Source organism: Nesoenas mayeri (genome assembly GCF_963082525.1).
Source record: "Nesoenas mayeri genome assembly, chromosome: 1".
In the NCBI taxonomy this organism is placed as follows: domain Eukaryota; kingdom Metazoa; phylum Chordata; class Aves; order Columbiformes; family Columbidae; genus Nesoenas; species Nesoenas mayeri.
Window position 1 is genome coordinate 113,275,543 of NC_137541.1, and position 24,627 is coordinate 113,300,169.

At 36.1% G+C, this 24,627-nt stretch overlaps 1 protein-coding gene across 5 annotated transcripts in view; it reads right to left on the reverse strand.

Annotated features, from left to right (window-relative positions):
* The window catches only part of DMD (dystrophin), a gene marked incomplete at both ends in the record, with an annotated part of 1,256,016 nt that overhangs the window by 952,943 nt on the left and 278,446 nt on the right, over positions 1–24,627 (reverse strand). For all 5 annotated transcript variants that reach the window (XM_080362523.1, XM_080362521.1, XM_080362520.1 and 2 more), the window contains one exon: positions 13,559–13,620. In XM_080362523.1, the coding sequence (XP_080218649.1) occupies positions 13,559–13,620 (62 nt within the window). The remainder of the gene's footprint in view (positions 1–13,558; positions 13,621–24,627) is intronic.

Genomic DNA, 24,627 nt, shown 5'->3' on the forward strand with positions numbered 1-24,627 from the left:
ATAAAATGCATTTCCAGTATTCTCCAGTATACAAGGAGAGATCACTTTGGATTCTACTCTTAATTTCTACAATATTTATAGAAGGAAAATAGAAAACTGATTTTGAATTGATTACTTAAGGCAGGCTCAAGGACACATCAGAGTTGTATTTTTTATTTTTTCTATGTGGAATCTCAGCAGTCTCACCATCATGAATTTATTTATCATTCTTACATGATCAGAATTATAACAGCGGCCATGCTTGTTTCAATTTCTATGTTCCATTAAACAGTTTTTCTGTACTTCATCATTTCTACCATTCCTCTACAACAACGTAGCTCTTCCCAGGGCTATCATACCTTCAGGTTTTTGCTATATACTGCCAGCTTTCCACTCTGGACCTTAGTTTGGAGAGACCCCTTCATCAGGGACAGTCAGCTTGAACTCTCCATCCCAGGTCCTAATGCCTGCAGAGCCATTCTCTGTTTGAGCCTGAATCAAAACAGAGACTTTTATTATAGAATCTCTCCTTAAATTTATGCTGAAGGAGATGATTGGTTTCATATATGTTTGGTTCATATAGCAAAGAGTAGGGGGACTGCAGAGCCAAAGAGTGTGTGCAAGCAGCTTTGGGGCTGGGTCAATTGAAGGTTATAAATCACCACAGCCCACTTCCTGGGCCACCCACTTTGTAGCTGGACATTATGTAGAGATAAAAGCATCTGTCCTTTGGGTTCTGCGTTCATTTCTGCCTCCCAATAAAACGAATTCTCTCACCAGCCCAAAAGTGACCTGGGGTGTGTTCATTCCTCTGTCACAGATGGAGTCCTAACCTAGCCTCCAGCTTTTGGATTACTATTTCTGTGCCAATGAGAGCTATTTTTATGTTATACTAAATATAGTGTCATTAATGTCTCACTATGGGAAGTGATTCTCATTTCCTGGAAAAAATAATCTTGAATATTCTAATGAATAATTAGCATGAAATTATTACAAGAGGGTAAAATAAGAATTGCTATTTTGGGCAAATCAAGGGCTCTTCTAAGGTCATCCAACTCTGATGGTGAACTGCACAGAATCCTTAAGAACAGAGTATAAGCACAGGAGAAGTGCAAAATCACATAGTGTTTCAGAATAATGCCCCAATTTATACGAAATAATGGTTAGGAATTTCCCAAGACAAGATATTGTTCCATAGCGTTCACAATATTCAAGATGGACATACTTGCTGATGTACTTGAACTTTTTCAATGAAAAAAATCAAAAACTAAGTGAACTTTTTTTTTTTGCATGTCATAGAAAAAGGGACATTAATCACTGTAGACAGCTCTAAGTGATAACATCTCATTTAGGGCACATAGTATGCAAAAAGGAAGAAATAACATAAGCTTTATCTATTAAACTGTTTTTTTTTTTTCTTGTTGTACCTAAATACCAGATATCATCTGCCATTTAGTCACCTAGCCATTCAGTATCATGCAATCCCTCTACAAGCCTTCGTTGTTTTGATATGGTCTAATGGTCCTGAACTATCAGTAGTTTTTGCCACATCCCTTTATCAGATAATCATCATCACAAAGGAAATTTGCACTGCTAACCTCCCTCTGTTGTGTACACTGATTTCATTTCTATCTTTTGTTTCTTTCCTTATAGCAGCTTTCTGAAACGTTATGTCATTTTCATTTCATCTTTTCAAAAGAAAAAAAGTCAAAATATTTACAGATACCCACTTTTTTTGTTTCAGTCATATGTACATATTTGTACTGACACCTTTGAAGAATTAATGCAATTGTGAGGCTTATTTCCAAAAATATATTGACTCTTCATCATTATACCAAATTTATCCACATGTCTACTAATTTGCACCAATTCTGTCAAACAGAAAAACAGACAAAGTGGTTTAAAAATATTAGCATCATTAGCACTCTCCTTTGGAAACAAGGTTGAAATAAATCATAGATTATAAACCAGCTAATGGCTTACAGTTTTACATTTAAGTTTCCTTGGATCCATTGCTTGCTATACTTTTATATTGTTATTTCTTTTAGAAGAGGTGACTTCTAATGCCACTAACATTAAGACAAGATACTCAGAATTATGCTGTGTAAAGAAAGATATTAATGCAGGAGGCTTCCTAGTCCCCCTCATGGTAAGCAAAAGTAGAAACAATTTGTTTAGCTACTAAGCTGTTACCTAAACTTCCATGAGTGCTCCTGTGGAGAGCAGGCACAGCCTTCTCTTACCACCTCAACTTTGTCCCAGATAATCATGCAAACCAAATCGTGATGTATGCCACTTACCACCAACAGAAAGCAGCTGTTGAACTTTAAGGTGATTTAACTCAGAAACACACTGTGTGGCAGAAATCAATGACAACTTCATACAATCATAGCAAGGTGAATGCAGAACATTCAGCTGAGTCACCCATGAGATTCCTAGGCCAGACATCACCAAAAGAAACACTAGCTGTGGCAGATCACATTTGGAGAGCCCAGAGGTGACCACAGGTGGAGCCAGATATCAAGACTAGGAGCTGCATGTGTAGAGCCTGGTCCAGCTTTGTGAGAGTGTACTTTGGGATCATTAGCACTCACCCAAGCACCACCACCAGGTACATGAGAGCCCTCACCTCATAACCTGTCAGGCCATGTGGGAGATCAAGGCTGCCTGCTGTCACTGATGGATGAAAGATGGTGGGTCCTATGGTAATGGGCCAGTACACAAACGAGCTGGTGTAATTCACATTTCCATGAACATTAAGACTCTCATCTTATTAGGTAAGATGAAGATTTTGCATGATTGAGACTTGAGTAATAAGATATATAACGATAACTGGAATATTGGTTTATCTGATAAACAATAGTATAACTCCATATGGTTTGTGTTAGTTGTCATTCAGTTCAACAATCAGCCCCTCTGCAAATCAATTTAAGGTGCAATGTTTTAGTTGCCCTGCAACACATGCTGTTTACAACTTGATCCTCTAGCAACCTTCTGTGTTCTCCCTGGCGTGTTTTCTGCTTCTGAGACAGTGGAAAATGTTTGTTTTATTCATTTTTAAGTTCTTAGCACAAAAACTTTATCCCCACCCTGACCGCCCAAAAAACCCTACTCAAACCAAACCCCAGTTTTGGACTTCCTGATTATTGTTTTAATTGCAACTTTTCAGAGACAGTTCTTTCTGTCTTCCTTATTTTTATACAATTTCTACTTTGTGAGGATCACATTTTTAGTTCTAACTGCGTCCAGGAGATTGATTATTTAATCCTAACTCTTTTAATAGATGTAACTTTTGCTTTTAATATAGTACATAAAAATAATATATAACATTTCTTAAAGACAGAGTCAGGTGAGAACAAAAACACTAATTTAGCTTATATGAATAATTAGTATAGGCAGCATAGGTCAACTCAGTTCTATGCTGACCTAAGCAGCAGTTAAAATATCATAAAATATCAAAAGAAAGGCGTACTGGGTCTTTCCCATTGGCAAAAATATTAGAAACAACTGCTTAAATGCTGACTCAGTACTCAAAAGCATATGAGATGGTAAAATACCATGTGTGATAACCTTATGTAAAGAGATTTTATATTCTTGAGATTATTTTAAAAAACCAACAACAGTTTGTAGCACTAACTGTATACCGGTATACTTTAAGTCCTGTTCAGAAACCTCTTCCTTGAAGCCTGACTGATGAACTTAGGTAAGTTTTTGCTTTCATAGCTCATTTCTATGTTAATGTTTCTTTGAGACTGTTTTTTCTTGGCTTTCTGTTCGTATCTTTCTATCTCTGTTTTCATTTTGTGATTATATAATCAGCACACCAACTTGCCACATATGCTCATTGTTTTCTTCTGAACTTACATTGCACAACTAAGATAAGGACGCTTTTTGTGATCTGCTTTTTTTTTCTTAAACAGAGGTATGTTTCTGATTTTGACAGGTGATATACCTTGATAGGCGTATTCACTTCAGGATTGCAACACTTTGCTTCTAACGTGCCTGTTGCTACAGAACACTTTGATTCTTCTTTTGAGTTCCCTTTTCACCTTCTTTACAGCATAGTTCCTGGTTTTTGAAGTTGAATCTTACCATGTGGATTTCATTTGTCTTGCTTTCTTCTGTGAAGAAACCACTTTTGAATATGTATTTGCCAGAGTTAGAGAAAACCTGAGTGAAACAGCCTTATGTTTTACCCAGAATTGAAACAAGATTTGCTTTACCTCTTGCTGTAAGCTCTGACTAGCTCCTTGAAGAATGATTCCCTCACAATTCTTGAAAAATTAGGTTTTTATCTTATGCATACATGGCATTTACAAATCTGTGAGACAGTGACTGAGATTTTTCAGTGGAATATGTCTGAGCTTTCTTAGTATTTGAGAGTCATTGCTATTAGTGTGGCAAAATAATTCTCCCTCTTTTTTGGCATGGACTTTTAATGTTTGATGCATTAGTTGAAGACAACCTTATATCACGTCTGACTTTCTTATACCAAATGGCAAAAGTGCCTTTTATATGAACTTTTCATGAAGAAAATCAGCCCCCAAAATAAAACACAAATTTGTATATCATTGAGGATGTCAGAGAAAAGTCAAAAAAAAACCCAAAACAACAAACCCACACATTTGTAAATTACCATTGTACTTTTTTTTTTTCCTTCAAACCAGCACATACTAACTCTGTTCTAGAATTATATAATATATAGAACATATTTGTGCACAGAAAAAGCCTTACAAATCAATTTTCTCTGAGACCTAAGACTAGGCAAAAAAAAAACCCAGAAAAGATGTCATATTTAATATGATCTTGATAACTGTACTTACATGTGTCTGTTGAATTCATAGAACTTTCAACAGATTCAAGTAAACCAACTGGAATTACAACACAGTGTTACTCCCAAGGAGTAATGTCAGGAGGCTTTCTTTTCTTTGGTTTAGTTTTTTAATGGAGAGGATTTTATTTTTACCAATAGCTTAGGATTTTCAGTAACTTTACATATATATATAATTTAAAACTGCACCAGACAGAACAGAAGAAATTACTTGTTTTATATTTTTCCCTACCTTTTAACTTCAGTAGAACATATACTAAGTACTGGAGCACACTGAAGGCATCCTATTTTATAAGTCTGCAATATATATGGTCACACTAATATTACCAGGAAGTAAATGTGATGGGAAATCAATCAAACACACTATGAAAAGCAGATAGAAAAGAAAAATGCTTATTCTGTGTAATAACACCTGTCATGTAGATCTTTGAAAGAAGTGAAAGTATTAGCAAAGTCAGTGACATGAATATCAATATTTAATCAGACTGGAATACTAAAACAGATGAAAAAAGATTTATAAGTTAGGTAGCTTTCCAGAGCAGGAAAGAAGAGGATTTTTAAAATATATATAACTAATTCCCTAAGTAAAATCTTAATAGGGTATCTATGTCAAGGTGACAGGTTTTCCCCTTCAAAACAGCCCAAACATATGACTAGAGAAAGAACAGAGGTAAGCAACTATAAAAATCATACATGTTATTGAAGTGTTGGTCCAGAAATAACCCCCAGATATTGCTGAGCCCCTTCATATGTAAAAGGCAGACATGGAAGTTCTTGTGCAAATATTTACTCGGCCTTCGATATGTTTACATAGAAGGGCATTTAGATAAGTGGAGACAGTAACTTGAAAATGTTTTTTTCTCCTGTTTTTCTTTTTTATCTTTCAATCTAAGTATAACATAAATCCACTAGTGTCTATTTGCCTGTTTGAAGAGTTTTGCTTTGGAGATTCTGAAGATGATTAGATGCAATGGTAATGAATTCCAAGCACGGAAATGATGATGTCTACTGCCAGCAACAATCATGCAAATTTGTAAATGTTTACAAATTTGCAAGCTAGACATATGCACCACTGAGACCAATATTGTAGTGCTATATTTAGTTTGTTCCTATTCCCCCCTTAAGATACATGCACAATTATAACTTCAAGAGAACAGCATCTATTCAGTTTCATTTAATCTTTTTACTTAAAGTGCAACAAAAAAAGTATGAGAGTTTGAATAAAAGCCAAGGAAGTGCAAGCCCAAGTATGAAAAAAGGTGAAAGAGCTCAATGGACCTCACTTGACTCTTTTTTTTCCTCAGTAAAACATATTAGAAATGAAAGTCCAGTGCCCTCTATTGCCAAGAGTAGCAATTGCTTTCCCTGCCTGGCATCCTAATGGGGAAAGTTCTTGTTACTCTGCAAGAGGTGGCTACAAAACCAAGAATGCAAAGACAAATTATTTTAACATAATAAAAATGCATACGTTTTTGTCTACTTTTCTCATTTTACTAATCCACTCTAAAGTTTCAAATTAAAGGCTGAGGTTACCACATTATCTTAGAAGAGTTTAAAATGTAGTCTGTATTCATGCAGATGTTTCTAATGGTGAAAGTATTTTGACATGCAGGTACTCATTGTTTGAGATAATATGGTTGTAATTTTTTGGAAGGTAAGTCACTTCTAATGGAAAATATTTTAAGCCTTAAGATTTTATTTGGAAAAGGAATATAACCTTTGCATGTGGCAACAAAAGATACAGAGAACATGACATAATCTTCAGTCACTAGACTGTGACTGCGACTTCAATAGCTCTGACGCTTTGTGATCAGTGAGGATGTTTCCCCCCAAGGACTCTGTGCACGTGGGCAGGGTGGCCGTGGCACCAGGCCTGCAGCTCCCATGGGCTACCAGGAAGGGGATCAGGCTTGGAGATGGGTACAAGGTTCTGGTGGAGGAGCAACGCACTATGTCCCCAAGGAAAAGCTGCCGTAGCCACTTTCAAATTTATGTCCACTAAAGCAAAGCAGACAAAACATGTCACTGCTTGTGCAGTCAAGGGAGCAGATAGAAGCGAGTCTCACTTGCAAGGAAAAGGTCTTCCGAGAGACACGGGCAGTAACCACAGCTCCGCCAAAAGATGTGCAGATAATTAAGTGGAAGGAGAAGTTTCACTTTGCATCAAAGCGAAAATGTATCTGCTCTCCAAGAGCTGTCTTGTCTAATTCCAGTCATTTAGACACTTCTGGAGAGAGGGGGAAAAAACATTACAGTATCCCATCCTCTCACACAAACATAATAAAACCTTCACTGTTTGAACATAAATTTGAAAAAAAGAGCAACCAATAACAATATAGAGACAGTCTCATTAGCTTTCTGTTAACCTCAAACGTCTATCTTTGTGTCTTTGTAGCATAACCAAATACATGTTTGTACTTTCTAGGTTTTCAGTGAAAGGGTTCTTTTCTGTACTGACAGTTTTCAAGGCATCTCCAGCTGCGTGACTGCCACAGCAAGTCATGCGGCTTGCACTTCTGATGTTAACAAGAACAGAGAAAATAGAGAAGGCTGCCCTATTAAACAGTACTTTGTTTTTGTCAGGCTGCATTCAGGCACCATTCAACTTCTGGTGTCCCTTCCTTTTATAGAAAGTGCAAAGGGATTAATCCTTTATTTCAATCCCTGCCAGCATCTAGGCCTCTACATTGGGCAGAGTTAAATATTGATTAATTGATAAGGCAGACATGCGCTAAGTATTTTGCCATCAGTAAGCTGAAAAATTACTTTGAAAGCAAAATATAAAAAGTCATCAAGTTTACAAATTTGAAAGTTTGCAAACAGAGTTGATGTTACGCACAAAATTCAAAGCATTCATTTGACCTTTAGGTTAGTTGTCAAGAGAGAAGTTTGGCCAAGGCTAATACTGAACATTTTAATCTGTGTTTTTGTGATTTGTCACCAACCCCTCTCCCTCCAGCTCCTTTTCTGGATTATTAATTTCAGTCCAGAAATACAGCTGAAGAAATGCTATGTCTGATGGAGTCTGACATAATTAGTCACAATGGTTAACGTATTTCCACAGAAGCTGAAACTTAAGGAAATTTAACAAAACTATCACTGTCTTCTCCACAAAGCTTCACCAGACTACTCCAGCCCAGAGCCTACAACATTTGAGTTCACTTTGTTTGGAGTGGCTTTTCAAATTTGTTTTAATTTGAAGTCATTGTGAATGATAGCACAAAAAACTGAGCAAGTGTGTGAGCAAAAGTAGCACTGCAAATTCCTCTATCAGATGCCAAACTTATGGTAGTACAGTCTCTCTGTACCTCAGATATATGACATACTTCCTCAAAAGGTCAGTAAACATTTCATTTGTATCACTAGTTTTTGTTATCTGTTACGCAGAAGGCATTTAATCTACAATTCCCGGAGACCACTAAACTGAATGGGAGTCTTGAATAACTTCAGGTTGCCCATAAAATCAAGAAGAGGGAGAGAACTGAGACTGACACCACACTGCCTATCATATAAGCCACATACAAACACTGGGTAATTAGGAAATTATTTTGACTGCTACATGGTTTGGCTAAAGTTGTAAACAATGTGTTCCTTCTGTGTTCCTTTTATCCCTACATATGATGTTTGCCTAAACAATCTGGCTGCTATTCAAAACAACTTCATTAGTAAAATGTGTGTTTAGTTTTGCTGCCTGTTATTCTATTATCAACATATATCTTAAATTAGGCTGTCAACATTACCTTCTTTGACACAGGCTGTTTTGTCACACAAGTACTACAAGAATGAGAATCTAATTCTACAGTCATAACAAAATACTAACTCCTGATGTTTCCACCTGCCTATGAAAAGCTGCCATTTTTCATAACTTAAATTCTCCATTACAATATTTACTTGCTGAATGATCTTGGTTTTCCATAAAGCTAAGTTATGAAATATTTTATATGCCTAAATTTGTTTTCATATTCTGCTTTGTTCGATAACAAGAGGAAACCCAAAGCATGAAGTAGAGAAATAATAAACAATTACCTACTTTTTTCCCCCAACAAGCTACATTTCTCTGTTTTCTGACTGTTGCTCCTGCTTGGTGAAGATTAATAATTTCAGTGTTTACATGAAAAGGTGTACTGTCATATATAATGTCTAATTTGACCATCTAGTGCAATTCTTGACACTTTTTGTAGCAGAAATGTGGACAAACCATTGAAACCTCTGAATTCACATGCAATTTTATGAACAACTTTTTTTTGTTATTGAAGATTAAAATGTTGAAGACTCTTTCACAAATTACCATTCTTTTACGAAACCCACTTACAGATTAAGGTGTTGACCTCAAGTTAGCCATAAGGGTATATCCTAAAATTCAGGTTTCCAAAATGTACAATGATTAGCTCATTGCCTTCTCTGTACTCACAACAGATACTTTTATTGTTGACATTAAAATTGTCAGTACTTTGAGACACTGTCTCCATAACGAGAGACCAAAATAAATAACTGATATTTCTGTAGTCATGGGAATATACTCTTTCCTTTTTAGGGTAGGGAGAGGTTTTTTTTGGTGCCATTAACAAGCTCTTTCTTACATGCAACTAAATAACATTTCCATCTTCAGTAAGGCTTTCTATTTTGAAGCCTATTATGCAAAGAACAACTAAAAATGTTTAACCAGTGAGGCAACATAGGCTCATTTAAAATGGGGTACAGGCATTGTTAATGTCATTGTTTTGTCTCTTTCAAAGTTCCTGCAGAAACCTGCTACACTTGAGGGCTTGTGATATATTTGCCTTCGCCTGAAATGCATAGTTAAGATTCTATGTTTCATTTATAAAAAAAAAGGTTTTGGTTATTTCAAATTAAAGAAGTTGAGATCTGAGGAAAAGCTATCATACCCAGGACTAGATACATCTCTTGTGGGAGCTCTAATTATAGTTCTGCTATTAAAAACTAGGTTACAATACATTCCTTTGCTATCATTACTTGCACCCTGCAGAACATCATTATTTTATAAATAAACGTCTTCTGAGGGCAAAGAAAAGCTCCTTTTGAATAAAATTATATTAAAGTAATATGCTCCACATTTTTAGAGTTACTTTGAGTTTCAATTTATTGCATGACATTTAGACGGTAAACCAAGAAGGTATCACTAAAGAAAATTCTACACATTGTCTGTGGTTAGAAGGGGGAAAACACAAAGTTTTCTTGGATTAGATTCTCCCATTTCTCTTATACTTTTAATTTGCTAAGTGTTTTATCTAACAAATATTAAAAGCCAACTTTTGGCCTATCTTACTAATACAATGATGAATTGATTAGAAGTAAGTCAAGTACGAAAATCTTTAAAGCACAGATTTTCTGCATAATCCAGTTTCTGGCTAGTAAAAGGAACAGGAATTGGAGAGAAACCTACTCTCTTCAGAACCCGTAAGAGAGACCTGCAAATGCATCTTCCCTAGTTCTTCCATTTAGAGCACCCCACTCAACCTGCCAGAAAAAGTTAAAGACAGACATGGCCTCACCAATAGCAACTGTAATCTTGCTAGCAGTTCTGCTAGCTTTCCCTAGATACCTTTTCACAGACTTCTAGGTAGCACTCCACAGGTGTCTTGGTTCTGCACATCACAGATGGGAAACTGCCAAGATGTTGAGACTGAGAGTTTGTTATGGATATCACATTAGAGACTTGACTCCTTAACTAAGAGGTAGCAGACTTCATTGCTGAACTCAAGGCATCTGAGGTTGAGTACATGATCCAACTAAAATGTCACTGTGTGCACGACCAGAAGAAAGACAACTATTTCCTTCCAGGCCTGTGATTGAAACATTTTTTTTTTTCCCCACACACAAATTAAATTCATACATTGGGACTTAAGTTATGCTGATGACACATCAATCATCAATTAGAAAACTATTTTGCAATAAATTACAACTTCTGCCATTAAAAGCAACTGTTTATATCATTAGTCACGTGAAAGCAACTTTCAAATATGAAGGTTTTGAAACCTTAGTCTGCGGATAAGTGTTCTAAAACAGAGGTACTCTAGATACTGAATTTTCAAAAAAGGAATACAGCTCTTTTGTGGGCAATGCACTACCGACTCAACACAAATGAAGATTTAGAACATTGAGAACTAAGATTTTACTTTGACTGCATAAGTAGAGGCTTTTGTTTTTTTAAATATGGAGGGTGGTAGATAGGCGGGAACTGTATAAAACAAATTCATTCAACCCTCAATATCTTACAGTTAATTATTGATCTGGATTCCACTACTCACAAATAAGAGAAATGACTGATGCAATACATTTCTCTATCTTAATTCTGACCTCGTAGGCTAATCTGCTCAAGATGGCACCTTTAGAACCATGTAGGAAAGAATACAAACTAATTATACAATGAAAGTCATTTAATTAACACTTTCACAAAGCTAACAATGATGAGAAATCACTAACCAGGAGTAACCCATTAGCTCAAATCAATTCCATAGCCAGAAACAGAAATGGAGTTGAACTGAAAACAAGTCAGAAGGAAGCGGATAGATAAGCTATAGATTTCACATGGAAATCCATTTTCATGTTTTGAAGACCACCTCTCCTAAAACATCTTGGTCTTTAGAAGAGGGAGAAACACAGCTCCAGGACAGCACACGGATATCAACTATGACTGCTGATGTTACAGTGGAATACAAGCAGGGCCTCCTGTATTTCTGTCCTGAAAATGCTAGACAGAAATAAAGCTTGCATGGTACTTGACTACACTGAAGAGCAAACTGTGCTTTCTGCATGTGTCCTGCACAGGCAGCCGGCATGTACTACTAAACTTACATTTATGATTTCCACTTTCACTCCAACTATTCTGGTGTTACATACAATGATTTGTAGGACAAGAGTAATTTGTCTAAGATTTAAAGATCAGGGGTTTTTTAGTAGATTGATTGTTGAAATAAAAAGACCCTGTCCAAAACACAGGTGATGAATGAAGCAAAGAAAAAATTGAGCCATAGTGTTTAGGAAGTCTTCCTCAGAGTCCAAATGAAGCACTTCTCCAGTATGTTTACAAACGCACGTTCACATACAACTAAAAATACTATTTATAGAACTGAAGTAAAAGGTAGCTAAAATAACTTTCAGGTACCCTCCATTTAACTATAATTGGAAGAAAAACAATTAGATCATTCAAACAAATATTCAGATGACTGAATCAAACCTATCATTAAAAGCATCAGCTGATAGGTCATATTTTCTAAGCTCTTCACAATTCTTGCATTTCTTCTGCAGATTTGCTCCAAGTTTCCTCAGCAATTGCAAATTTTGCTATTCTGTAAAACAACAATTTCTGAGAGAGCAATGCTCTAGGAACATGACATTTTCTTTAGATATAGAAGTAACAGTAACTCCTGCTTTTCTGTAATGATTTCTGTGACCACAAGAAGGCCTAACTGGCAACAAACTTCAAATTAGCTTGTACCATATGACTGCTGCTGGGACGACTTCTTCATATATGGAACACCAAGACAGTAAATTACTCAAGCTATCTCACTATTGCCAAGGAAATAAAATAATTACATCTTTCACCTCTTGTCAAGCAAGTCCATTACCGCAGCCATCATAAATTTGCCTTTTTTTAATAGTACCATGCTGCTGACTCATTTTTTTGTTATTCACCACATTTCCCAGATCTTTTCTTTGGTGTTTTTGTTTTGTTTTGTTTGTCTGGTTTTTGTTTGTTTGTTTGTTTTATTATCCCCCCTTCTGTATGCATGCATTTTACTTCTGCCCTAAATTTAACACTTCACCGTTTTAACTCAATCAGTTTGAGACCATTTGTTCAAGACTATTTCATCCTGACCCAGTCCTCCAAACTACTGGACATATCTGCTGTAAAAATGCTGAGCATCAACATGTGTAGTCTAAATCACTTGAATCACTATTTGAAAATTCTCCAGTCCATGGGAAAGTCCTGAGGGACTCCCTGTTGGACTGAACTACTGCTGAGCACATTTTTCAACATTATGGCAGCCTTATTCAGATTATCTTACTCCTCTTTTTTAATTAGGAGAATCAGATGGGACACAATCAAAAGCCAGACTAAACAGAAGATATGTCACAGCTACTATTTCATTGTTTATTGCAAATTATTGGCTAGCAGATTAAATTATATATTATGGGACTAATTAAGTTAATTACTGGGAAATATAGTTCAGTAATGATTGTCCAGGAGTTTAGTTTGAGCTCAGTTTTTGCTGTGTATTAAATATAGAATTGTTATATACTGCCAAGGGTAAGACTTCTTTAAATAAGTTAGTTATTTGTTCTTTTTCCCAATACATTTGAGATCTGTACGGCTAACTGGGTCACTTGACCTTGCTCCTCTCCAATTCATCCAGTTTTGTTAAATTTGTCATTGCAGTTAGAAACAAGACAAGCCCAACAGAGGAAATTCCTTTGTATATCAGGAATATAGCAAAGGAGTCCACCGAACAGTAATACATCTGCATCACCAGTTTGAGAAAAGGCAAAGTAAATTGAGGCAGAGAACATTTTCAGAAGATGATGGCTTCTTGCATTTCAATCCCTAGAAAAATCAAGAGAATCAAATTTGTGATTTTTTTTCTAATAAATCATCCAACTGCATTCAACAATACCTGAATCTTGTAACTGTTCTCTTAAAAATTAAGCCTCAGGGGAGGAATATAATTTTTTTTGAAAAATATACAAAACATAATTTGGTTTACAAATAAAAAAATATTTAATTACCTTAGCAAACTGTGCATTTATCCATTTTGTGAATGTTTTCTTTTGAACATCTTCCCGTTCATCTGCCAGAGAAAAATAAAACACTTCATTAGAATTATTCAACAAAATAGTACAATATTAATTAAAGCTTCAGTTTGAGTTTGTAGTAAAGCTACTAACAATAATTCAAACACATTCAGGCCACCTATCTGGATGTATTCTGTCCTTGACAATTACATGAAGGTATTTTGAAAGCCTACAGCTTGCCTTCATAGTCATGGTCTATACCCCTAGCTCATGTCACCCATTCTATTCTTTCTTTGCTTCTGGAAGGGAACATGTTGCAGTAGGATCTGAAATATCCTATTCAAATTTTTAATATAAGTATAAATCAAGATGTTACTGTTTTGCAGCAGAAGACACTTCTACAGCACTTTTAGAAAAAGTACTTGAAATAACAAGTTTACATGCATGTCCTCAAATTCCTTCAGGACTACAATGACAGTTCTCCATTGGCAGCCCCTGCCATACCTTATGCCTTTTCTGCCTTGTAGCTATTTACTTGTCACAACTTGTTAGATATATTTTTCCCCAGTAGAAAAAGAAAAAAACCCACACATTTGTTCAGCCATACAAGAAATTCCTTCTTAATTCTTTAATATGAAAAGCATTGTAGAGGAAGATTATCATCTTAGGCCTTGATTTCTGTATCTGCTACAAGTACAGTCGATGCAGAATAGAACTGGACACAAAGGTACAATTCTGATATATTTTATTTAAGTTGGAAGAGAAAGATGTCTTCAAATTATAACCTAATAAGCATTTGCTCAAAGAGATCTATTAAGCATCATCCTTGAAATAATACCGAAGGGCAGACCTCTTTGTATGACAAAGTCAAACCAAACTAGAATTAATGGGTGTATGTGGAAAAGGCTGCAGAATGCTCATACTAAAATAAAGCTCACTCAATGCCATCTTTTGGTTTGCAGGAAAATTCTCTACATGTCTTAAATAAAAATGGATATTAAATTCCCATCTGAAATGTTCAGCAATTAATAATTTTAATGGATTGAGCTGAATTTGAAAGGCAGGTATGGATGAGCTACAGGAGAAATGCAAAGCACTAATAATGTACTTTGCTTTCTCTCCCTCCACCCCTCCAAGGAGACAAGACAATGCAAATCATTTTGATACATATATATCTTTTGTTCTTAAAAACTCACCTTAATAGCACTGAACACTGCCTTTTCACAAGAATGTTTTCCATTCTTTACAATTAAATATACTTATGAAAAAAATAATTCTAGCATTTGTAAAGCCACTATTTTATTATTAAAACAAAACAAAACAAAACACCTTCTGTAAGAGGAAGGAGCATATTTGAATCGCTTTCAGATAATCATCAGTGAGAAGAATGACAATGCAATAGTACTACAGGAAACATGTCATAGAAGTCAAGCATTATATACGTTCTATCACTAGTATATGAGTATTTGCTACAATAAACTTCGTAGAGTTCTACTGCTATCTGTCCCAAATAATGCTGTGTGCTTCATCCCTTGGCTGAAAGTGATACTTGAATAGTTAGAGATTAATCAAAAAGCAACAGCATGTGCGAGAGAGCATTATTTTAGTAATAAATTATGCTAAATCTGTTAAAAATGTTATTTTTCCCCACAAGCATCACCTTCCTCTTTATTATATGAGCTTTGACTTATTCCAGCCATGTGCAATACAAAGATGGGAGAAGGAAGATGCATTTTGGTGGTGGAAGGTTCATATTCAATCTGATGTTGTTTTACAACTCCTCCAGCAACTTCATATAAATCATCACATACAAACAGATATTTATGTTCAATCATCTCTGATAAAAACACCAAGTGCAACCTTAAAATGAAGTAGAAGAGTATGTGGTATTTAGCAGGGAAAAGGAAAGAGAGAAAAACAACTCTTTCAAACTGTTCAAAGTTTTACTTTTCCACCCTGGGCTACCATAATGGCATATTCAGTAACAGTGTGTGTGTGCGTGTTGGGTTTTTTCCACAAAGATATATGCCAGAGATTTAGCTGCTAATCACCAATTAATTCATGTCCATTGAGCTAATAAAAACCAGGGTCTCCTGAGGAAAATGATAATTAAACCCACAATTTGAATGTTTGAAACTTATCCAAAGTTCAGGCAATGCTCTGCTACCTTTGCAAAAACAAATCTATTCCACTGTTGCTATCTATATACAGAGACCATTTCAAGCACTTTTTTCTCTACATGCTTGTTCTGACAAGTTTATACCACAACAATTTGTTAGTGACAGCCTCCTAGCCTAAAAAAGAATCAATCTTTTGGTTATGTGTGGCATGATTTCCCCACAGTAAGCATGATTTTTTTCAAAATTATGTTCTCCTAACCCAGATTTACAGATTGAATGCTCAATGTGGAAGCTGAATGACATTTGTCCGGGTGCTGTAGAAACACACCAAGAACACCCAGCTGCCACTTTCATAACATTGTGTTTATAGCAGATCCTTCAGCAGTGAGTTGATGAATGCCCTTGCAGGTGTTTTTACTGTGAGGCAATAAGAATAATCAAATGGCCAGGCAGGTAATTCCTTCAGCTGTTCAAGGGTATAGTATGTTTACTTTTTTTCTTTCAAGCTCAAACAATTGCAGAATAGCACACTGTCTCTCTGCAGGTTAAATCTATACATGAAACACTGCACGGATTCTGAATTTCATTTTTGTGATAATAACATGATCACTTCCCACAGCAAAAATACACTTTTGTCAAACAACTGGAAATTGAATGGAACATGCTTAACCTCTTTTTTGTAGGTTATCAACTCAGCAAATGAACAAACTGAGATCTGTACTGACCTGTGAGATTTATCTAATTTTCATGCACTAGAGCGAACCACCACTGCACAGACCTTGTTTTAACTAGAGAACATTCACGAATGGATCTTACAGTTCTGACATATTTCTGGTAGAATAAGCATCCAGCTTTGCAACAGTGAATGCAAACCTCTTCAATTAGCTAACTTCATATTTGACTTCCAAGTACTATTCCAGGCTACTAGGAAATAATGACCAGGAAAGAAAGTGCAGTATTAATGGAGCTAATCATCTGACAAAGGACAATTCTAAGATTTAATCAGGTGGCAAGGCTAATAGAGACAAGTGGTACACTGAAGAATGCTTAGGAACATGCAATCAGGATTCAACAGAACAAAAATGCTATTATTAATGGCAAGTGGTTACCAGACAACTTTCCTAGATATTTAATGAAGTATTTCATGTTTGCAACCTACTACTCAAAAAAAAAAAAAAAATTCACATCTATTTCCCTCAAAAAACAGCATTATGTTTTCATTCCTTTGTAAACTACACTTATTTTTCTACCTACCCCAAACACCACCACACATTTCGAACAAAAAAATGTCAAGAGAAAAAAAAAAAATCTTGTATATCTAGTATACTCTAGATACTATTCTGAAAGCTTACAGCAGAGTTAACAAGTCATAAACCTCCCTGTCCTTTTAAACAATGTAAGCTGATAAATACCAAGCAGTTTTTAAATGAATCAAGGTTCAGAAACATACAGTATATATATCATCACTTTATTCCATTTGTATGATAAAAGCCACTCTTCCCCTAGAAAACACGGAGTGGGGGGAAGGAAGCTTCCACTCTTTGATGCATCCTTCCACATTTTTCTAAAGGATCTTCAGCCTCTGTTACTAAACATACCTGAATAAATAAGGCTTTCACAGACTCACAGAATGGTTGAAGTTGGAAGGGACCTCTGAAGGTCATCTGGTCCAACCACTCTGCTCAAGCAGGGCCACCTGCAGGCAGTTGCCCAGGACCACATCAAGCCTGATTTTGAACATCTCCAAGGACGGAGACTCCACAGCCTCTCCTCCTACAGACTGAAAAAGCAAGACTGCATCTTTCCTATCATCTTCATTCTGCCTTTCACAAATGTGGGTGATGATTTCCAGTGCAAGTGACTGAGGAAACTCTCCTCAAGAGTAAGTACAGCTCATTTTGGAAAACTAGAAGACATTCAACATAAGTGCACTAGCAGTTCAGGGATACAGGAAATGAACCATATCCACAGATTATAACCTTTAATTTAAAACAAACAAATCAGGAAGCAAACCAACCATTGCCTTTAACGTGTCAATAAAGACATTACATAATACATGTAGAATATTTGAATCACTTCAGAGACAGGCAGCGATAGGAGGCTTGGTTGCATGATAGAAGATTGTATACAGTCTTCAGCAAGCAGTTCCATTACAAGTTGGAATATAAACAGCAAAGAAGGAGACTTCTCTTATTCTGTTACCCAGTGTTGCCTTGAGCTGGGTTAGATGATAATTGAATAGCTATGCTTTGTCTATCAGAAACTATCTGTGGGAAAGAAAAGAAGAAAGGAAAGGGAAAGATATTTTCCCTATACTACCTGGAAACTTTGAAACAATGGTGTCAAGGCAGGTGTCAATTCCTTCTTTCATAGCAACTGCAGGTTCATTGGAACACTGCACTTTACAGAATAAAACCATCAAAATTGCGATTTGATTTTCTAGCAGCCAAACAATGAAGATTTAGAAAAGGCCAGGATTTGCTTCAGTGAGTGGGAGTGAGTACCAGCAATGGTGGGAACACTAGGAACAAAAGAGGCCACAGATAGTCACATTATTGATACTCTGGCTCCATCGACTCACTATTCTTAGTGCTTTTCAGCACATTGTTACAATACTCTGCCAGTAACTACGACTGCTGAGAAATGTTCCCTTCCCATTCTTGCTTATCTGAAGCGGGAAGAAGAAATCAATGCAATACAATGACTGAATGATATTTGAGTGGCCTAGCTTTGATTTTTAGTCATTGAGGTCATCCAAGACATTCACAAGCTGACAGAAAATACAATAGACTGCTTTGACAGACATACAATGATTTTAAGTCTATTGCTCATGTAAGGCAATATGTAACATGCAATTCTTTGTCCATCTTCTATAAATATACTGATGAGCAGTGTGCTGACTTTATCTGAATACTGTTAAAACTCCCTGTTCCTTGTGCTAGCCCTTGAGACTCTAGTGCGGAACCTGAGTCAAATCACCATAATTAAACCATCTCAGGCTTCTCAAAACATTGATGAACCTATTCAAAAGCATAGCAGAAATGGGAGACTTCAGCATATGTAAGTACAACTCAATCCTCCTGGAAATAGTGTATCAACATTTTCTGAGGACATTTAGTAAGATACAAGAAAAATTTAGGAAAGTAGCAGGGATATTACTATACTAAAAAGATGTAATCTCTACTCTGCTCCATGCTATCCTCTTCTTCAAACGCAGGAACTCTGAGAGCGGGATTACATTTGCTGCTCAGCCAATAGAAGAGAGAGCAGCTCTAACAGCCAACCTACAGGATTTCTACTAACACCATAGACCTAGACTGAACCCCAGGCTGATAAAGCCTGTTATTTTTCTCATTCATTATGTTAACTGGAATTGTTCTCTCATAAATGTTTAAGGGAAACTGCCTCCGGACCTTTCTCTTTTGTTTTTGTTTGCCCCGTGGGCTGGTCACTGTCTTCTAGCTGACTGGCTGTCTAAGTCAAGAAAGCATCAATGGACAGAAAAAAAACTCAACACCACTTGTTTGTTTGTTTGTTTCTTCCCCCCTGAAGAGCTTCCTAAGACTTCCTTCCTTCTGATTTTGTATAGGAGGTAAGTACTCTTTGGAAGAGAGCCCTGATTTCATGTCTCTCTCATCATCAGCTGGGTAAGGGCATGATAATGGAGTAGCTGAACTTCCCTCTCCCCTCTCATGTAGCACCCCATGGAATGTCAGGACACCTGCTCAAATGTTAGTGTCCCACTCTTGCCTTAGGCTTTCAAGAATAAGGACTTTAAATGGTGTGAAACCACACTCTACCAAAAATACCTCAGTCTCCCACTTATTGACAGCCTTGCAAACACAAGCTTTGCTGGTTTTGTTTATTGGTTTTCTTTTATTCTTTTCTACTCAGCAATTATTTTGGATCTAGGAAGTTTTTCCCAAAGGGAAATCAGTCCTAAAATGTAACCTAAACAGCCCCAGTGTTTCAATACATTAGATTTTTCTGCAAAAAGTAAATAATTTCTCAGAATTAAATAACAGATCTATCTCTGCCAGACAAGCTGGTGCTAGGAAAGGGAAGGAGTTCAGCTTATGACTTAAGTTATCTTTACATGGAAATATATGATTATTCATCTGGATATTCAGCTATGTATGAGCAGTGTCACTCTTATCTATTTTTCAGTGTCATTTGCATATATTGACAAATGAAAAGTAGGCTTAATAATACATTAATAGGACCACGTGGTATTTTAGAATCACACCATCCTTATAATAGTATTTTTTGGACACTGCAGATGATATATTACATCTTAACATGAAGTAACGTTTGCCATCACCATGATGGTTAGAAGTGCTATACCTGCTGAAACCACTGCAGTTAGCTGGAATTTGCGGAATATTGTATTATTCAATTATATTATCAACTTTTCCTCAGTCAGACACCAATGAAATCATGCCACTAGTACATTCAGTACCTTGAAAAAGTACCAATAAAGAAGATTTAAGAGCATTTTTTTTTAAGTAACAAAATGCATTTGCAAGATAAATCTGCCTAGTGCTATAAACTATACTAAATTCCAAAAAAATTCACAGATTATTTGGAGAGGCTACCAACATTACCAAAATGTGAAAGAAAACTATGAGGAGTTGATAGATACTTACATCATCTTGTTAAATTAGTATTTTTGGAGAAAATACCTTACTGATGCTACTTTCATGGATTATTTTGAATATAATTTTTTATTTCTGCTCTTATTTACAGATTAGGGAAACACAACTTAAATGCTGCTGGCACAGCATGCAATGTTATATAGCATAAAATCAACAGGTCTTTTGCCATATTCATTTACTACTATTATTGTTCTTATACATAAACCATATTGTAAATCCACAGCCTACAGCTGCCATTTTCACCACAGGTGATGAAAGATACCTTGGCTCTTCCATTTCCCAAAGACAACTAAAGACTTATAAGGTCTTTAGCAGAGATCACACTGCTCAGAGTAAGGAAGCAACAGTTGCTGCTCAGCCCAATTCTGGTTGCTGGTCTGACTTAGACAAAAGGGTAGAACCTAACTGACACAAAAAGGAGAGGAAAGGAGAGGAAAGGAGAGGAAAGGAGAGGAAAGGAGAGGAAAGGAGAGGAAAGGAAAGGAAAGGAAAGGAAAGGAAAGGAAAGGAAAGGAAAGGAAAGGAAAGGAAAGGAAAGGAAAGGAAAGGAAAGGAAAGGTTAATTTGTTTGAAGGACTGACTAGATGTGATAAACAGACTGAATACATCTTGACTGTATTAACTCTGTTTTCAGATGATGCTACTTTTAACCCATTTTTGTCCTTTCCCAGAGTAAAGAGGAACTGTTAGCAGATGAAAGAGGGAATTGGTATGAGCTTTTTTTCTCACAGCACATGAGTATTTTCATACACTGGTCCCTGCAGAGGAAGAACTGCAGGCTTAGGACAGACTGATAGGTGCAGGCGGGTAGTGTGGCAGCAGTAGTCCCTCTGTGAGCCCTGACAATCCTCATCAGTTATAGACTAATAAAATTGGTTTGTGTATACAGTGCATTTAGTGACAACTCATGCGTTGTTACTCTCCTGTACCAACAATCCAAGAACTGCTGAAACTAATTCAAAGTGAAAGCAAGCACCCTCACCTCAGCTGCTATTACCAAGCTGGCTTGAAGCAAACCCCGGTGTTATATATGTTCCTGTCACTGCTGTGAGAAAAGTTACATACCAGAAAACAGCAGCACTGCAATATCCTGTATTTCAGCAATGTCACAAAAAAAATCCTCACAAAATATGAAACATGTTTTTGAAAAACTTTAAATGGCCCCAACCTTTATGGTTTTCACCAGGTAAGTTGTTATATGTACTGTAGAAGGAAAACTGTGATAAAAGTGCTATGGCCATTAGCAAATTTTGTTTGCCAGGACACAGAAGATGCTGTAGGTTTCTTAGGGTTTTGTTTGTTTGCATTTTTTAAACTTTGGAGGGCAGATCAGCATTTAGTTGATAAGCAGGTTGCCTCAGAGTAAGCTATAACAGAGGCAGTGCCTGGGAGTGCTATTATAACAGAGAACAGTTACTAAAAATAAAAAAGCCAAGGTTATGTAACTAGATAAGATTACCCATAGTGATCATATTTATAACTTTTATTAAATATACACAATTATTATTGTTTACTTCAGGAAGCAGTAGTTACTGTTAGACTGATTATGCCTTTCATTAGCTGGATATTTTTACCATCTAGGTTTCTATTTAGTTTCAAATAAAAGCTATAAGGCCAAGGGATAGTAAGGTTTATTAATGTATGAGTCAGTACAGCATACATCAAAAGGAGAAAATAAGAGCCCACAAAGTGTTGACTAATGACAAATGAAGCTGAAAGAAGCACCAAGACTTAAAACAGGTACTCAAAAACTAAAATACAACACTAGTACCTAGTGTTTCACACAAGGTTCTGATGTAAAAGTGACATTTCTGTACTGTTTTCAGCAAATGCCACCTAGTGATACATAGTTGCAAAGCTTGGAAGCACTTAGACTTATGTATTTTCTCCCAGATTTTCTGATTTCCTTGAATGAAAATCAGACAAATGCTTTACATGGTCACAGACCATCAAATTTCACGTCACACATGTGGAGAACACAGGCAGAGAAGGCTGGGTTAACCATACATGGAGGATCAACATTTGTTTCAGTTTGTATTAAAATATTCATTACAAACAACTGTGCTAAGAAAACAGTGTGGCTAGTACTAATCTGAAATATTTCAAGTTCCTTTTTTGTTCCTCTGACAAGCAATTAGAGAACAGGCTGTTCTAGTCTGCTTGAGTGACTGCTGTCTACTTTATTTCATCTGACCCAATTAGTGTCTGAGTTAATTAGTAGAGGCTGCCACTGAGACATGTATCAGAGAAGTTTGTGATTAATGAGACCAAGATGTTAATACACAATTGTTTACAATAGATGCACCCTGCTCTTACAGTGATCATATTCTCTTAGCAAAGCTGATATCATTTACTGACCCTCAAGTAGGCTTTACCTTATTTTACACCATTTGCAACACTTTGAAAGAAAACATGCCTTTAAGAATAGCTGTATAAATTAAAGGTAAGTGATCGATGTGTTCCATTCTTGTTTTAATCTTGTTTGAAATAGCTAAGGTAATGATGAATGTGTCTAATTGTGATTTTTTTCATTGAGAGAGAACTGTAACAGATTGCTTTTTGTCAGCCCTCTCACTTTCCTCTCACCATCTCCAAGCACCCCACTCCTTCAGGAAGAGAAAGGAAAGGATAGTTAAAGAGTAACATAAAGCATTTTAAAAGCCTCTCTTGATATTGATCAAATGGGGGGGAGCTAATAGAATAGAATTTAATTCCTATAAAACCCTTCTAATTTGACAGCTACTTTGTACTGGTTTTAGTGGCTCAATTGTACAAGTAACTGAAGAATCTTAAATTTTCAGAAATACACATGATAAGGTCGGAGTGTTTAATTGGTATACTAAATGTGCTTGTCTTGTATTACCCCACATTTTGAAAAAATCTGCTACTGTTTCATACAGGTAAAGGATAATACAAATTTGATAAAAGTCTAGATACCAGCACTTGATAGAAAAGTTGGATTACAAAACCTGCTAAATGTGCATACCCTACTGCCTATAATGTTTAATGTTCTTGAAAGGAAAAAGAAAGTAATTTAATTTCTAGGCAGCTCACAAGCAACACTTTGCAAACAGCCATAATGTTTACTGTGGACTGTAAGTAGTTCTTCTTTCAGCTTCTTTTTGAAACTTCCAATTTTTTTATTTAATACCTTTAGTTGGGAAGTGACTGAAAAAAATATTCAAATTGAAAGAATATAAGGGGAGGGAAAGTTGACTCTTTTTGTTATTAATATGTTGAAACAGGAGAACACAACAAAAATCAGTTTTACTCGTCGTCATGAACATGGTGACCATCATTACAAAGAAAATGCACTTTCTAGTATTTTTAAGACAAAATGTTTATGTGCCCAGAGCCACCAATAGTTCCAACTCTGTTTTTTTCCTATAAACCAGTGGGGAAATTATGTCACTACACACAAGATGGTGACATGCCATCCTTGTCTATCCAGTTATACAGTTCCTAGCATTGGTTTCTGGTTCAATTTTTGTCTGTCAAGTACTGCCTTCAGAAGGAGGTGGCCTGCAATACACAGGGGAGGTACAAGATGCATTTCTCTTTAAGCAGTCAGGCATAGGTGCCACTTAGGAACATTTTAATGTCTATAGCAACACTGGAACAATGTACATTTTAAATTTGTCTAAGGAGTTAACCAAAAGTAGGAAGGAATGCTATCTGAAGCCCATCTACCTGGAATTAGTGCATTGGCATCTGTTGAATCTGAACACTCAGTTTGGGGCTGGACACAGAGTTTACCCACATACTGGAATAGAGCACAACATCTTAAAGTTTTAGGAGGGTGGCATAAAAAGAATTGGTCCAAATAAAATGAATAAAGAAATAGAGATAGCAAGGAAGAAAGAGGAGATACATAATTCCCTTATCCATATGTTGAGCTATTTTTCCATTCTGGTGAAGGGGAAAAAAATAAATGGAGGAGCAATTTTTAGAAAGGTAACATCACTAGCTGTTGTAATATTTTCTTGAAATCATTATCCCAGATCAGAATATTTGAAGCATTAGTGAAATGTTTGTTAAAAATTAAGATTAGTATTGTTCATCTTCTCATTAAGTGGGCATTGTCTGAGAAAGTTACAAAACTATTCACAACAGCAAGATAGAATGTTTATTTATTTAATTAATACACACAGCTCTCGTGCCCTCTCAGCTGAAACTGGGATTTTCTGTCTGCACCTGACATTTTAGATAACTAACATATTTGCTGTCTGTATGTGTTCTGTGCATCGATCAGGGATTTTTCATTTCATACGTCATTCAGAACAGCTTG